A 19592-nucleotide genomic window follows, 5' to 3' on the forward strand; every position below is an offset into this window, starting at 1 on the left:
AACTCCGGGGGAAAACCTCTTTGTTATCAAAATATATCAAAAGTTTGAGCCCTTGGTATAAAATTCTTTGTTATCAATAGATATTAAAAGTGGGAACCCTTGGTATGAACTTCATTATTATCAATACATATCAAAGTTTGAACCCTTCGATATAAACTTTAATGTTTCAATAGACATTGAAACTTGAACCGTCTGTATAAAACATCAGTAATTGCAATTATTTATCGGAGCTTAGAGAGATTGAACGCTATATTGTTTTTTGGCGATATTTGAGATAGGACCCTTAACATCAACTTAATTGTACTTTTCCGCAGAGAAAATGTTTCCAAACGTAACAAAGATTTTAATCACTGTTACGCAGGCCAATTACGTCTCCTTAACTCCAATTTCTCCCATACGAAATTTTTACGTTGGTATGCAATTGTAATGTGCATGCTGACCTTTGATCTAAGATTGATCTCCCCTACCCTATCGCGGGCACGTGAGAAGTAACAGGTGGTAACGACTACTTGAACCAAATGTACGCGCAATAGGTATTTTGGCAAAGAGAGCAAGTTCAACTATTAGACACTTATGAAATCGTGCAGTTAACACTCTTGGCCGCACGAGCTGCGCGGGAGGCCGTGTGTGGAGTGCAGCGCCGAGTCAGCGCCAGTGATAGATATTTATGATAAATTAGCGACAATTATGCCCGACGCTAGCGAATCGGAGGTATTTCTATACTCGCTGCCAAGACTTGTGTTTACAGAAGAATCGGTGAACAGTCGGCCTACCGCTCCATCACAAACCCCTCGGCCTCCCCACGCTCTACCGCCAACAAACACGTTAACATTCTCTGTCCAATCACGTGACCAAATGCGTCTCTAGCTATGTGTGGTCACGTGACCTCCGTTATGTGTATGATGACCAGTATACTGGTCGCAGCATCGTGTGTCCGTGACTGCTCCTCGCCTCCGACTGACATGGAGAGTTACTCCTCTCGGCTAGAGAAGTTTAAAGCAACGCAGGTTATCAAGACCCGAATTCTTGGCGGACTCGGTTACAACGACCGGCCGTTCCCTGCCACTTCATTAAAGAAGTCGTCTGCTTGTCAACTTTTGAATATTGTCAATGATGAATCAACGAAGACCGACTCGCCAAAGGGAGATTACTACGCCGAATTGCAGGAAGTGATCAGCTTTTCCGAACCGGCAGGTATGCACATTTTCTATTCAATACTATACAAATTCTGCAAATTCTCGTTTTGTGTTATCTTTATCATGAACACAGACAAGACCATATCATATCGTTAATAAATAGAAAGTATACATAACATATAATTGATTTTCATTGTATCGAGTTCATAACAATAAACTAATAGTTTATAAAATAGTGGTGTGTACTCTTCAGTAGTACTAATAAAATCGATCACGATTTAATCCCACCGGGTATCGGTACCCTGCTGTCAGAACTGGCATGTGCATGTCTAAGGAATGAAATTTCGGGAGAGGGTGTGATATATACAGTCAGGTGGTATATAAATATCATATAATAAAAATATTCGTAGACAACAAGCTGGTAAATTACGAAAGTCGTGAAATTAAGCGTAGGAGGGTTTTTCTCCAAAATCTACACTTTCGCCCTCAAACTCGCGCTAAAGAATTCAGCTGAGTAGGACATTTCGCCCCAGGGGTGGTGGGAATATAGGCCGTTAAAATAAGAACTCGGAGATTTAAAATAGAATGAAAACTTCATGAATCTTGCAATATAAATTGCTTGAGTTTTTTTGTTATAGATTGTGGATTTAGATAATGTACCCATGATGAACCATCTAGTGATATATAAACATATTTCATACCGAGTCTTACATATTGGAATAGAGAATAGCTTATGTACCCATGATGAATCATCTAGTGATATATAAACACATTTCATACCGAGTCTTACATGTTGGAATAGAGAATCAGTCTTAAAATTATTACAAAAGAAAATTCATACTCAAAATTCGATAAAGGCAAAATATGAACGAGACAAACAATTATCCCTGATGAAGCACGCGGAAGCTATCACTAGCTATCCTGGAAGGGAAAGCGTCTTGCGCTTCATTGACGAATCCGGCCATTTGGCCAATTCAAGTAAGTAATGTTAAATGCCCAACGAGAAGAAGGTGAGCAACGACGGAGTGTTATGAGTTCATCTCTAGGTCACAATAACCGTGATAGTAGTATTCAACTACTATGGGTAACATCTTGGACTGGGAAAGCAGCGGTGTTGTTATATAGAAATGGCAAATTTACAATAGGGAAATTGAAATCATGACGATTATCAGATATTGGTCGCCCTCGTTATATTCTGTTGTAAAGTTATAAGACTTTGTAGCCTGTTTGTGTCACCTCTATGTAACCAGCTAAGAAAGGGGTAAAATTTGTCTCCATAGGTATCTTAACAGTCTGTTGGAATGTCTTACTATCGAACTCGAAGAAGATCTTGTCAACTTATCAATTTTAATGTATGACGAGGCATCAAATAGGGCAAATAGTAATGATACTATTGTCTTTTCCACAGCTCTTCATTCTTTTATGAATCTAACCTTTGTTCATTGTCCAATGTTCATTTATTTAGTTGGCCTTTTGTACGGGAAGATGTGAACCCATTCCTTATCATTGTTGACAAAGTGGACAAGAATAAGGAGCATTGCGTCCTGTTGATGTCATGGTTACCTTATAAGGTGATGGTGGCATTTTCACCTTATATGTAGTATAATTAAATATTTCAAATATCCCTATGATCACAAGGTTTGCTGATTCCCAGACTCACTGAAGCCTAACAACAAATAGCAACCTCTTCTAACAAGCAAAATATGTCAACTCTCTCCCTTGTAGGTTTTGTGATATCAAAGACATAAATGCATTCGCCTGACTCCGACGTTAAGAGGCTCAACTTACTTTGTGAAATACAAGTAAATGGTCTCTATTTTTTGTTAATAGTGACTATCATCTTAACTTAAATATGATAAAATGAACATTTTCGTCCAATTTCCTTGTGTGTACTTACTTCTTTTGTTAACAGTAAAGTGGTGATACGAACTATGATACATAGAAAAAGTAAAGTTGTATTAGTAACACAAGTAAACAACAGCACCATATTAACGGAGTAAACTTGCATCACATTTTCTTTTCCAGATAGTTTCCATGACGATAACATAATACAGTTCAAGGTGGTCAGAGACAGTCAAGGGAGAAAACTCGAGGTAAAAAGTGCCAATGTACTTGTGAAACTCAAATACAGAGGATCTAAGAAACGAAGTCGATCATCTTGTAAAACAAAGAGCAGACGTTCTTATGTCAAAAAAAAGCATCGTCGGTCAGGGTGTCAAATAACTATTGTATTGTCCACTGTGGGAGAGGACGGAACACCCGGAAAGGCAGTGACGTCATTACGAGCTGATGTCAAGAAAACACACTGGTTTAAATTAGGAATTCCAAAACAACTTGTAGAAAGTGCAATGCTTTCAAAAAATCAAATTTTAAAACTGCATATTCTGTGTCGTGGGTGTAGACGACGTGTTCAACTTGTTCTTGTTCACGGAAGTAAACGACGGCGAAAGTCAAAGGGAGACAAACGGAAGGGATCAATGCGAGTGATGCGCCCTCGCAAACGACCCAGAAGACGACTCAGCCGGACACGCCCTTTCCTGATTTTGCATACAAAGGTGGAAACATATATTCGGTCTCGCCGTGAGACTTCCGGTAATGAAAACACATGTACGGGACAGGATATGTGTTGTAAGTCTGACCTTGTGTTTAATTTTCATGAGATAGGCTGGAATGACTGGATTTTGTATCCGGCCTCGTTCACGACCGGTATATGTTCAGGGGGATGCCCATTCGTCCCGCTAGGGCATCGGGACCAGACAACATTAGAACATGCACACTGTAATGCTACTCAACTTGCACCACTGCGGATGATGTATTATGATACAAGTGGAAGTATACTGACGAGTTCCATACCTAATATGATAGTGGAGAGGTGTGGGTGTCGATAAACATAGAATCCTGTCCACTTATGTCTACCACAACCGAAAATTTCTGTCTCTGAAATTCTACTTTCATAACCATAACGAATAAGACATAAAAACTGAATATATAATTATTTATCATGAAAGTAAGCTTGAAATTCTTATATCACAGCCAGGAATTTTCGTCTAGTAGTAGGCATACAGTATGTTTTAGCCAAAATGTTGTTTGAAGTGGAGCTATTATGAGAGATAAAGATCGAAACGTTAGTGTGTTATTCTGTATTTGTGAAAAACGACACCTGTTAAACGGGCTACATCTTATCAGTAGCTGTAGTTTACTGTGACAATACTTGTGGTAGAGCTTCTTGGTATGGCAAAAAGTATCCACAAGTTCGTACCACTTAATAACATGTCAACGTTTCTACATAAGAAAAATACCTATTACATCGTGCCATTCCACTGCGTTAGCTTCAATATATTGTCTAACATTCGTCCTTTCTTCAGCAGCATCCATCTCGTTCTCGATCTGTACTAAGTCAAAGTAAACATCAGCCTCTTAAATCTTACTGTAGATCTCCCATTTCGGACAATTCCTGGTTAGGATTTGTCTTCTATCACATCCTATCACAATATCTCTTCCTATCATAACTTCTGTAATCACATCCTATCACAATTTCTCTTCCTATCATAACTTCTGTAATCACATCCTATCACAATTTCTATCTCTATCATAACTTCTGTAATCACATCCTATCACAATTTCTCTTCCTATCATAACTTCTGTAATCACATCCTATCACAATTTCTATCTCTATCATAACTTCTGTAATCACATCCTATCACAATATCTCTTCCTATCATAACTTCTGTAATCACATCCTATCACAATTTCTATCTCTATCATAACTTCTGTAATCACATCCTATCACAATTTCTATCTCTATCATAACTTCTGTAATCACATCCTATCACAATATCTCTTCCTATCATAACTTCTGTAATCACATCCTATCACAATTTCTGTCTCTATCATAACTTCTGTAATCACATCCTATCACAATTTCTCTTCCTATCATAACTTCTGTAATCACATCCTATCACAATTTCTATCTCTATCATAACTTCTGTAATCACATCCTATCACAATTTCTATCTCTATCATAACTTCTGTAATCACATCCTATCACAATCTATCATAACTTCTGTAATTCTCACAATATCTCTTCTCTATCATAACTTCTGTAATCACATCCTATCACAATTTCTATCTCTATCATAACTTCTGTAATCACATCCTATCACAATTTCTGTCTCTATCATAACTTCTGTAATCACATCCTATCACAATTTCTGTCTCTATCATAACTTCTGTAATCACATCCTATCACAATTTCTGTCTCTATCATAACTTCTGTAATCACATCCTATCACAATTTCTATCTCTATCATAACTTCTGTAATCACATCCTATCACATCTTCCTATCATAACTTCTGTAACATCCTATCACAATTTCTCTTCCTATCATAACTTCTGTAATCACATCCTATCACAATTTCTATCTCTATCATAACTTCTGTAATCACATCCTATCACAATTTCTCTTCCTATCATAACTTCTGTAATCACATCCTATCACAATTTCTGTCTCTATCATAACTTCTGTAATCACATCCTATCACAATTTCTCTTCCTATCATAACTTCTGTAATCACATCCTATCACAATTTCTATCTCTATCATAACTTCTGTAATCACATCCTATCACAATTTCTCTTCCTATCATAACTTCTGTAATCACATCCTATCACAATTTCTCTTCCTATCATAACTTCTGTAATCACATCCTATCACAATAACTTCTGTAATTCCTATATAACTTCTGTAATCACATCCTATCACAATTTCTCTTCCTATCATAACTTCTGTAATCACATCCTATCACAATTTCTCTTCCTATCATAACTTCTGTAATCACATCATATCACAATATCTCTTCCTATCATAACTTCTGTAATAATCACAATCCTATCATAACTTCACAATTTCAATTTCTCTTCTCTATCATAACTTCTGTAATCACATCCTATCACAATATCTCTTCTCTATCATAACTTCTGTAATCACATCCTATCACAATCCTATCATAACTTCTGTAATCACATCCTATCACAATTTCTCTTCCTATCATAACTTCTGTAATCACATCCTATCACAATTTCTATCTCTATCATAACTTCTGTAATCACATCCTATCACAATTTCTGTCTCTCTTCCTATCATAACTTCTGTAATCACATCCTATCACAATCATCTTCTGTAATCACATCCTATCACAATTTCTCTTCCTATCATAACTTCTGTAATCACATCCTATCACAATTTCTCTTCTCTATCATAACTTCTGTAATCACATCCTAATCTATCATAACTTCTGTAATCACATCCTATCACAATTTCTTCATAACTTCTGTAATCACATCCTATCACTTCTTCCTATCATAACTTCTGTAATCACATCCTATCACACTTTCTGTCTCTCTCATAACTTCTGTAATCACATCCTATCACAATTTCTGTCTCTATCATAACTTCTGTAATCACATCCTATCACAATTTCTGTCTCTATCATAACTTCTGTAATCACATCCTATCACAATTTCTGTCTCTATCATAACTTCTGTAATCACATCCTATCACAATTTCTATCTCTATCATAACTTCTGTAATCACATCCTATCACAATTTCTGTCTCTATCATAACTTCTGTAATCACATCCTATCACAATTTCTCTTCCTATCATAACTTCTGTAATCACATCCTATCACAATTTCTGTCTCTATCATAACTTCTGTAATCACATCCTATCACAATTTCTGTCTCTATCATAACTTCTGTAATCACATCCTATCACAATTCTCTTCTCTATTTCTGTCTCTCATAACTTCTGTAATCACATCCTATCACAATTTCTCTTCCTATCATAACTTCTGTAATCACATCCTATCACAATTTCTCTTCCTATCATAACTTCTGTAATCACATCCTATCACAATTTCTCTTCCTATCATAACTTCTGTAATCACATCCTATCACAAATCTCTATCATAACTTCTGTAATCTACACTAATTTCTCTTCCTATCATAACTTCTGTAATCACATCCTATCACAATTTCTGTCTCTATCATAACTTCTGTAATCACATCCTATCACAATTTCTGTCTCTATCATAACTTCTGTAATCACATCCTATCACAATTTCTCTTCCTATCATAACTTCTGTAATCACATCCTATCACAATTTCTCTTCCTATCATAACTTCTGTAATCTATCATAACTTCTGTAATCACATCCTATCACAATTTCTTCTCTATCATAACTTCTGTAATCATCATAACTTCTGTAATCACATCCTATCACATTTCTCTTATCTATCATAACTTCTGTAATCACATCCTATCACAATTTCTGTCTCTATCATAACTTCTGTAATCACATTCTATCACAATTTCTCTTCCTATCATAACTTCTGTAATCACATCCTATCACAATTTCTGTCTCTATCATAACTTCTGTAATCACATCCTATCACAATTTCTCTTCCTATCATAACTTCTGTAATCACATCCTATCACAATTTCTCTTCCTATCATAACTTCTGTAATCACATCCTATCACAATTTCTATCTCTATCACAATATCTCTTCCTATCATAACTTCTGTAATCACATCCTATCATAACTTCTGTAATCACATCCTATCACAATTTCTGTCTCTATCATAACTTCTGTAATCACATCCTATCACAATTTCTCTTCCTATCATAACTTCTGTAATCACATCCTATCACAATTTCTCTTCCTATCATAACTTCTGTAATCATCTCTATCATAACTTCTGTAATCACATCCTATCACAATTTCTCTTCCTATCATAACTTCTGTAATCACATCCTATCACAATTTCTCTTCCTATCATAACTTCTGTAATCACATCCTATCACAATTTCTGTCTCTATCATAACTTCTGTAATCACATCCTATCACAATTTCTGTCTCTATCATAACTTCTGTAATCACATCCTATCACAATTTCTGTCTCTATCATAACTTCTGTAATCACATCCTATCACAATTTCTCTTCCTATCATAACTTCTGTAATCACATCCTATCACAATTTCTCTTCCTATCATAACTTCTGTCACAATCACATTTCCTATCATAACTTCTGTAATCAATCCTATCACAATTTCTATCATCTTCTGTAATCACATCCTATCACAATTTCTCTTCCTATCATAACTTCTGTAATCACATCCTATCACAATTTCTCTTCCTATCATAACTTCTGTAATCACATCCTATCACAATTTCTCTTCCTATCATAACTTCTGTAATCACATCCTATCAATAACTTCTGTAATCACATCCTATCACAATTTCTCTTCCTATCATAACTTCTGTAATCACATCCTATCACAATTTCTCTTCCTATCATAACTTCTGTAATCACATCCTATCACAATTTCTCTTCCTATCATAACTTCTGTAATCACATCCTATCACAACAATTTCTCTATTCCTATCATAACTTCTGTAATCACATCCTATCACAATTTCTCATCCTATCATAACTTCTGTAATCACATCCTATCATCTATCATAACTTCTGTAATCACATCCTATCACAATTTCTCTTCCTATCATAACTTCTGTAATCACATCCTATCACAATTTCTCTTCCTATCATAACTTCTGTAATCACATCCTATCACAATTTCTCTTCCTATCATAACTTCTGTAATCACATCCTATCACAATTTCTCTTCCTATCATAACTTCTGTAATCACATTCTATCACAATTTCTCTTCCTATCATAACTTCTGTAATCACATCCTATCACAATATCTCTTCCTATCATAACTTCTGTAATCACATCCTATCACAATTTCTCTTCCTATCATAACTTCTGTAATCACATCCTATCACAATTTCTCTTCCTATCATAACTTCTGTAATCTATCACAATTTCATCCTATCATAACTTCTGTAATCACATCCTATCACAATTTCTCATCCTATCATAACTTCTGTAATCACATCCTATCACAATTTCTCTTCCTATCATAACTTCTGTAATCACATCCTATCACAATTTCTCTTCCTATCATAACTTCTGTAATCACATCCTATCACAATTTCTCTTCCTATCATAACTTCTGTAATCACATCCTATCACAATTTCTCTATCTATCATAACTTCTGTAATCACATCCTATCACAATTTCTCTCACTATCATAACTTCTGTAATCACATCCTATCACAATTTCTCTTCCTATCATAACTTCTGTAATCACATCCTATCACAATTTCTCTTCCTATCATAACTTCTGTAATCACATCCTATCACAATTTCTCTTCCTATCATAACTTCTGTAATCACATCCTATCACAATTTCTGTAATCTCTATCATAACTTCTGTAATCACTCTCTTCCTATCATAACTTCTGTAATCACATCCTATCACAATTTCTTCTCTATCATAACTTCTGTAATCACATCCTATCACAATTTCTCTTCCTATCATAACTTCTGTAATCACATCCTATCACAATTTCTCTTCCTATCATAACTTCTGTAATCACATCCTATCACAATTTCTCTTCCTATCATAACTTCTGTAATCACATCCTATCACAATTTCTCTTCCTATCATAACTTCTGTAATCACATCCTATCACAATTTCTCTTCCTATCATAACTTCTGTAATCACATCCTATCACAATTTCTCTTCCTATCATAACTTCTGTAATCACATCCTATCACAATTTCTCTTCCTATCATAACTTCTGTAATCACATCCTATCACAATTTCTATCTCTATCATAACTTCTGTAATCACATCCTATCACAATATCTCTTCCTCATAACTTCTGTAATCACATCCTATCACAATTTCTATCCTATCACAATATCTCTTCCTATCATAACTTCTGTAATCACATCCTATCACAATTTCTCTTCCTATCATAACTTCTGTAATCACATCCTATCACAATTTCTCTTCCTATCATAACTTCTGTAATCACATCCTATCACAATTTCTGTCTCTATCATAACTTCTGTAATCACATCCTATCACAATATCTCTTCCTATCATAACTTCTGTAATCACGTCCTATCACAATTTCTATCTCTATCATAACTTCTGTAATCACATCCTATCACAATATCTCTTCCTATCATAACTTCTGTAATCACATCCTATCACAATTTCTCTTCCTATCATAACTTCTGTAATCACATCCTATCACAATTTCTCTTCCTATCATAACTTCTGTAATCACATCCTATCACAATTTCTCTTCCTATCATAACTTCTGTAATCACATTCTATCACAATTTCTCTTCCTATCATAACTTCTGTAATCACATCCTATCACAATTTCTCTTCCTATCATAACTTCTGTAATCACATTCTATCACAATTTCTATCTCTATCATAACTTCTGTAATCACATCCTATCACAATTTCTCTTCCTATCATAACTTCTGTAATCACATCCTATCACAATTTCTCTTCCTATCATAACTTCTGTAATCACATCCTATCACAATATCTCTTCCTATCATAACTTCTGTAATCACATCCTATCACAATTTCTATCTCTATCATAACTTCTGTAATCACATCCTATCACAATTTCTGTCTCTATCATAACTTCTGTAATCACATCCTATCACAATTTCTGTCTCTATCATAACTTCTGTAATCACATCCTATCACAATTTCTCTTCCTATCATAACTTCTGTAATCACATTCTATCACAATTTCTTTTTCTATCATAACTTCTGTAATTTTCTATTATAATTTATAACACCTTTTATCACACTAACTTTCATATCCTTTCAAATTTTTATCACTTTCCATCACAACTTTTGTGACCTGATATCACATTTTTATCTCATTCTCAAACAATTTTGATGACCTATCATAATCCCTACCACGGTCTACCGCAATTTTTACAACCTTCTTCCACACATATTTTCACCCTCTATCATAATTTCTATCACAACTCCTATCACCTTTTTCACAATTTCTTCCACAATTGTTATCACACCTGTCATCTTCTATCCTATTTCTATCGTCTTCTAAGACCTTCTATCGCCATTTTTCAGATTCTCACACAGTTTCTTTGACTTTCTATCACGCCTATCACAATAAGTGGCATCTTCAATCACAACATCTGTCTCCTATTTCTATTACTTTTATCACAATTTCAATGACCTTCTATAGGCTATTATTGCACCATCTATCACAACAGTTATCAACTTGTATCACACCAATTTATCACCTTCTATTGCAACTTTTGTCATCTTCTATCACCTATTTTTCTCACTTTCTGCCACCTTCTATCAAGATTCTATCACTTTCTTTCACTCCCTGTCACAAATTCTATCATCCGCTGTCAAAATTTCCTTCGCAATTTTTCTCATCCTCTATCACATATTTTATCATCCTCTGTCACGACTTTTATCGCCTATCACAATTTCTTAAACCTTCTACAGCAATTTCTTTAACCTTCTACAGCAATTTCTTTCATCTTGTATCACAATTTCTATAATCTTCTGTCACAAGCCCCATTTTTTACCTTTTCAAATCTCACACGACTTGGAGCTATATTTTGTTTTCCGTTACTCTCTTTGATAACTTCCCCTTTCTGTCATCACTTCGGAACATGATATAGGATCGCCATCTATCCCTACTCCCATGAATCTGAAGGGTTCTGACTTATATACCCACTGTTTGATGTTGCCTTGGTAAATCAGAAAACATCTCCCAATTCTTTATACAAACATCAAATTCTAGCGATCCTTTCAATGGTCAGCATTCACGAAATGCTTTGCTAATTTACGACATCGCATTAGTTTTAAATACATCGTTTGAAAAGCTTTGTTTCTACTTACTGGCGTATGTATCAAAAAGCAATTAAAGTGTTGCTAAATAAGGGTATCTACTTATTTTCACTTTCAATCATCCATCCTTATAAAACGACCAAACCGTTACGTCTAGGAGGTTCTGTAATGGTTGTTAGGGCAAAATATTATCTAATGTCTTTGACACATATACGGCTCAGTAAAACAGTTTTCACGTTCCGTTGCTGTAAAATCTAAAACTATAGGCCTTGTAGGGGTCGGTAAAATTTATATATAGGGAGAAACTCTGACTACCGACCGAGCCAAGAAAACATAGCGATACGGATAGATAGAATCTTTGGCACTCTACTCTCCCTTTCTCTACACTCCAAACTTCAATTAGACCCAGTTATAAATTTTGCGTCCTACAGAATTAAGTTTTTCTTCTACTAAAGGAACATTGAAGAAACCAAATTGCGCAGTCCCGATTTCAATAAATGGGGATCTGAATACTTTCCATTGGGATCCAATACTTTCCTTTGGGATCTGAATACTTTCCATTGGGATCTGAATACTTTCCATTGGGATCCAATACTTTCCATTGGGATCTGAATACTTTCCATTGGGATCCAATACTTTCCATTGGGATCTGAATACTTTCCATTGGGATCCAATACTTTCCTTTGGGATCTGAATACTTTCCATAGGGATCTGAATACTTTCCATTGGGATCTGAATACTTTCCATTGGGATCCAATACTTTCCATTGGGATCCAATACTTTCCATTGGGATCTGAATACTTTCCATTGGGATCTGAATACTTTCCATTGGGATCTGAATACTTTCCATTGGGATCCAATACTTTCCTTTGGGATCTGAATACTTTCCATTGGGATCCAATACTTTCCATTGGGATCTGAATACTTTCCATTGGGATCTGAATACTTTCCATTGGGATCCAATACTTTCCATTGGGATCTGAATACTTTCCATTGGGATCCTTTTCTGTCTTTTTTTATTTCTGCTTGTACTGAATACAAATACAGTTAAGATACAGCAGTAATGGAAATCATAGAATACAAATACAGTTAAGATACAGCAGTAATGGAAATCATAGAATACAAATACAGTTAAGATACAGCAGTAATGGAAATCATAGAATACAAATACAGTTAAGATACAGCAGTAATGGAAATCATAGAATACAAATACAGTTAAGATACAGCAGTAATGGAAATCATAGAATACAAATACAGTTAAGATACAGCAGTAATGGAAATCATAGAATACAAATACAGTTAAGATACAGCAGTAATGGAAATCATAGAATACAAATACAGTTAAGATACAGCAGTAATGGAAATCATAGAATACAAATACCTGTTGAGCATGTATCATGCTAATATTTTTCTATCTCACATTAAATCAAATGAAAATTTGTATCTCGGCTAAAAACCAACTAAAAACTTTTTATTTCAAATCAATTTCAATGTCTCTCTACAAGTACATGTATTTTGTAAATTTTCCTCTCTTCTATAAAATAATTAACTTGATGATTGCAAATAGTTTTTGACATTTATCACTTCGCTATATATTTACGTAAGCGTCCAGAATATGTTAATGCCCAAATTAAGCATCACCTATACCCAGCTACATTACTTAAAGGCTGAAAAGGTCTCGCATACAACATTATTTTCTCAACATTCCAGTCATTTGTTCACTGCGGCCATTCTATGTGATCTTGTTAATCACATCTGTCATGTCAATTAAGAGATCAGGGGTTATCTTGACTCTACCGTTTGTCCTTTGTTAAAGAAGTATCGGCCTTGTTACAGTCTATTAGGACTCAGGTATGCTTATGTAACAAGCCTGTTAGAAAGATGTTTTCTTCTTTTTCTTTGAGCGAACCCACGCTATGTTTTGACTAATCAACGTGAAAGGTCCCAAGATCTGGCCAATCAAATCTGTGAAGACTCCCGAGTAAGTTGGCAGTATCGCGTAACTCACAACCAACTCAACAGGCTGTCTCCATGATCATTTCAGATACCAGCTAAAACGAAAACAACATTTAAAGACAAACAAACGCAACGTTAAACATGTTCTAGTGTCAAATCATGATCGATTTTGTGTTAGAATGTCTCACTTGATAACTGGCGATTGGCCCCCTTTATGTAATCATCTCTGTCCATGACAACCACTGTGAAGCCTTTGTCTACTGGTTTGATCACGATATCGGTGTTCTGTTTTAAGGCCTGCAAGGTCTTTCCTTCTCCCATCCCAAGGTTATCTCTTCGGGAATGAGTTTTGGTGCAGTGTTCAGATATCTCCTGTTTTACCGCATCCATAAATGCTTCCAGTGCTGGAACTTTACTGGATGGTGGCTCCCATATACTTTTTTCTTAAATGCGTTAACAGGGGCCGGTATGGCAGAGTCATCTGTTTCTTCATCATTGGCAAAGTGCGAAGACGGAGTCTTCTGTAGAAGCTTTCCATATCCTGAACCCGCGTTGTTTGGATTACGTGGGATAGAGCAGTTGGATTACGTGGGATAGAGCAGTTGGATTACGTGGGATAGAGCAGAAATTTAAGTTAGTCTTGAGACAAATTCAACATGAACTGTCTCAAGACAAACTCAATTCATCATCCCATGAAATCAACATATGCAAGATTCAATCCTTAAATGTACACATTTTCAGCTTGCAATTATAGCATACAAATGGAGGTGCATTAAAGATCAAGAAATAATAGGTTAGTGAAACCTTTAACATACCATGTTCTCCCCATACTGTCGTTCATTATTATATGTATACACAAACACACACATATATGTATACCACATTCAAGGTATCCTTTCACCTCGTATATCACATATCTGATGACAAAAACTTCACATCTCATACCCTACCATCACACCTATTATCCTATATCATCACACCTCATAACCTATATCATTACACCTCATATCCTATATCATCACACCTCATAACCTATATCATCTTACCTCATAAACTATATCATCACACCTCATATCCTATATCATCACACCTCATAACCTATATCATCACACCTCATAACCTATCACACCTCATAACCTATATCATCATACCTCATAACCTATATTATTACACCTCATAACCTATCACACCTCATAACCTATATCATCACACCTCATAACCTATATCATCACACCTCATATCCTATCACACCTCATATCCTATATCATCATACCTCATAACCTATATCATCACACATCATATCCTATCACACCTCATATCCTATATCATCACACATCATATCCTATATCATCACACCTCATAACCTATATCATCACACCTCATAACCTATATCATCACACCTCATAACCTATCACACCTCATATCCTATATCATCACACATCATATCCTATATCATCACACATCATATCCTATATCATTACACCTGATATCCTATATCATCACACCTCATATCCTATATCATCACACCTCATACCTTATACCATCACACCTCATATCCTATATCATCACACCTCATATCCTATATCATCACACCTCATAACCTATATCATCACACCTCATATCACACCTCCTATCCTATATCATCACACCTCATATCCTATATCATCACACTCATAACCTATATCATCACACCTCATATCCTATATCATCACACCTCATATCCTATATTATCACACCTCATAACCTATATCATCACACCTCATAACCTATATCATCACACCTCATGTCCTATATCATCACACCTCATATCACACTTCATATCCTATATCATCACACCTCATAACCTATATCATCACACCTCATAACCTATATCATCACACCTCATAACCTATCACACCTCATATCCTATATCATCACACATCATATCCTATATCATCACACATCATATCCTATATCATCACACATCATATCCTATATCATCACACATCATATCCTATATCATCACACATCATATCCTATATCATTACACCTGATATCCTATATCATCACACCTCATATCCTATATCATCACACCTCATACCTTATACCATCACACCTCATATCCTATATCATCACACCTCATATCCTATATCATCACACCTCATAACCTATATCATCACACCTCATATCACACCTCCTATCCTATATCATCACACCTCATATCCTATATCATCACACTCATAACCTATATCATCACACCTCATATCCTATATCATCACATCTCATATCCTATATCATCACACCTCATATCACACCTCATATCCTATATCATCACACCTCATATCACACCTCATATCCTATATCATCACACATCATATCCTATATCATCACACGTCCTATCACACCTCATATCCTATATCATCACACCTCATATCCTATATCATCACACCTCATATCCTATATCATCACACCTCATAACCTATCACACATCAACCTATATCATCACACCTCATGTCCTATATCATCACACCTCATATCACACTTCATATCCTATATCATCACACCTCATAACCTATATCATCACACCTCATAACCTATATCATCACACCTCATAACCTATCACACCTCATATCCTATATCATCACACATCATATCCTATATCATTACACCTCATATCCTATATCATCACACATCATGTCCTATATCATCACACATCATATCCTATATCATCACACATCATATCCTATATCATTACACCTGATATCCTATATCATCACACCTCATATCCTATATCATCACACATCATATCCTATATCATCACACCTCATATCCTATATCATCACACGTCCTATCACACCTCATATCCTATATCATCACACATCATATCCTATATCATCACACATCATATCCTATATCATCACACATCATATCCTATATCATTACACCTGATATCCTATATCATCACACCTCATATCCTATATCATCACACATCATACCTTATACCATCACACCTCATATCCTATATCATCACACCTCATACCTTATACCATCACACCTCATATCCTATATCATCACACCTCATATCCTATATCATCACACCTCATAACCTATATCATCACACCTCATATCACACCTCCTATCCTATATCATCACACCTCATATCCTATATCATCACACTCATAACCTATATCATCACACCTCATATCCTATATCATCACATCTCATATCCTATATCATCACACCTCATATCACACCTCATATCCTATATCATCACACCTCATATCACACCTCATATCCTATATCATCACACATCATATCCTATATATCCTATATCATCACACATCATATCCTATATATCACATCTATCACACCTCATATCCTATATCATCACACCTCATATCCTATATCATCACACCTCATAACCTATCACACCTCATATCCTATATCATCACACCTCATAACCTATATCATCACACCTCATAACCTATATCATCACACCTCATATCACACCTCATATCTTATATCATCACATCTCATAACCTATATCACACCTCATTTCCTATATCATCACACCTCATGTCCTATATCATCACACCTCATGTCCTATATCATCACACCTCATATCCTATATCATCACACCTCATATCCTATATCATCACACCTCATATCACACTTCATATCCTATATCATCACACCTCATATCACACCTAATATCCTATATCATCACACCTCATGTCCTATATCATCACACCTCATGTCCTATATCATCACACCTCATATCCTATATCATCACACCTCATATCCTATATCATCACACCTCATATCACACTTCATATCCTATATCATCACACCTCATATCACACCTAATATCCTATATCATCACACATCATATCCTATATCATCACACGTCCTATCACACCTCATATCCTATATCATCACACCTCATATCTTATATCATCACACCTCATAACCTATATCATCACACCTCATATCCTATATCATCACACCTCATAACCTATATCATCACACCTCATATCCTATATCATCACACCTCATATCCTATATTATCACACCTCATAACCTATATCATCACACCTCATAACCTATATCATCACACCTCATATCACACCTCATATCCTATATCATCACACATCATAACCTATATCATCACACCTCATACCACACCTCATAACCTATATCATCACACCTCATAACCTATATCATCACACCTCATATCACACCTAATATCCTATATCATCACACATCATATCCTATATCATCACACGTCCTATCACACCTCATATCCTATATCATCACACCTCATATCTTATATCATCACACCTCATAACCTATATCATCACACCTCATATCCTATATCATCACACCTCATATCCTATATCATCACACCTCATATCCTATATTATCACACCTCATATCCTATATTAACACACATCATATCCTATATCATCACACCTCATAACCTATATCATCACACCTCATATCCTAGATAAGCAAAAGTATAAATCGGTTAAATGTCTACATAATGTCTACAAACTCTTTGGAAAGGCTCAGTGTGGTCAACATAGATAATATTTTGATATTGTCTTAATTCCTCTGAGCAGTCTTCAAATTCGGTTTGGGATATTTCTAAGAGATTCGATTGACAGGAATTATTGCTTAGAAAGCTGTTCTGAGTGCTGGCTCTGTATAAGTGGTATTAGGTTATCTGGCTAACAGGTTACAGCAGTGAATGGTTGGAAGCTCGAAGGGATTTCCCAGAGCTCAATTAGGGGGCCCTTCTTTTAAACATTTTTTAGCCCACCATATTGTGGTGGGTTATTCAAATCGACCTATGTTCGTGGTCCGTCCGTTCGTAAACAATTTTTGTTAGTTTAAACATATTTTATTGTCATGTTAGAATGTCAAAAGGACTCGTCCTTTAACAGAAGAGAGTCTACCAGACCTTCCCAAGAAATGCTGTTCAGCTTTCACAATCCTTATATTGTCATTAAGTGAGATATTGGGATTTTTCTTATCGATATTTCTATGTATTCTTTCTCAAATTTCATATGTGGGTTCACCTTGATCCCTAGTTGTGCCCAAAACCAAAATGACCAACAAGCTGTCATCTTGGATTTTGATTTTGAAGTATTTTAATCGCTATTTCTTCAGAACTAATGCATAGGCCTTTCTCAAATTCCATGTGTAGGTTCAATGTGATTCCTTGTTGTTTCCGTTTAATTTTGGGTTTGATGAAAAAAAAGAAATAGCCGACAGGCAGTCATTATGAATTTTAACTTTGAAAGTTTGTTATCGCTATTTCTTAAGAACTACTGAATATTTTTTCTCAGATTTCATGTGTAGATTTCTCTTGGTCCCTAGTTGTGCTTGTATAATTTTGAGAATGATTAGAAAAACAAAATGGGTTCCAGTACTTGGAGTAAGTTAAATCTTGCATTAAGAATATTAAGCAGCAATATTGTTTACCCATCTATAATTTAAACTCTCTTAACCACATTCCTGATAGTGAACTACAATTCCTGATAAAAGACCAACTTTTCATAGAAACTCTTTTATTAGAAATAATGGGTAAGACTATATCATATGCATCATTTAGAAAAAAAACTAAATAATAAGATCTAATAAAATCTATTGCTCGGCTAGAGGCTGAAACTGACCAGGGACTTTTAGAGGGACTTAGAACTAAATTGGGAATCTATTCGATCAAAAAAGATA

General features: G+C 35.3%; 1 protein-coding gene across 1 annotated transcript; it reads left to right on the forward strand.

Moving 5' to 3' along the window:
* Nucleotides 1-722: 722 nt before the first annotated feature.
* Nucleotides 723-4264, forward strand: LOC132547848 (inhibin beta A chain-like). Its single transcript, XM_060211653.1, has 2 exons — nt 723-1194; nt 3162-4264. The coding sequence occupies exons 1-2, from the start codon at nt 870-872 to the stop codon at nt 4022-4024; spliced, it is 1188 nt and encodes a 395-aa protein (XP_060067636.1). The 5' UTR covers nt 723-869; the 3' UTR covers nt 4025-4264.
* The last annotated feature ends 15328 nt before the right edge of the window (nt 4265-19592 follow it).

The sequence above is a fragment of the Ylistrum balloti genome, unplaced genomic scaffold (assembly GCF_031769215.1).
Source record: "Ylistrum balloti isolate Yb309-2 unplaced genomic scaffold, AGI_CSIRO_Ybal_v1 Utg369984, whole genome shotgun sequence".
Lineage (NCBI taxonomy): Eukaryota > Metazoa > Mollusca > Bivalvia > Pectinida > Pectinidae > Ylistrum > Ylistrum balloti.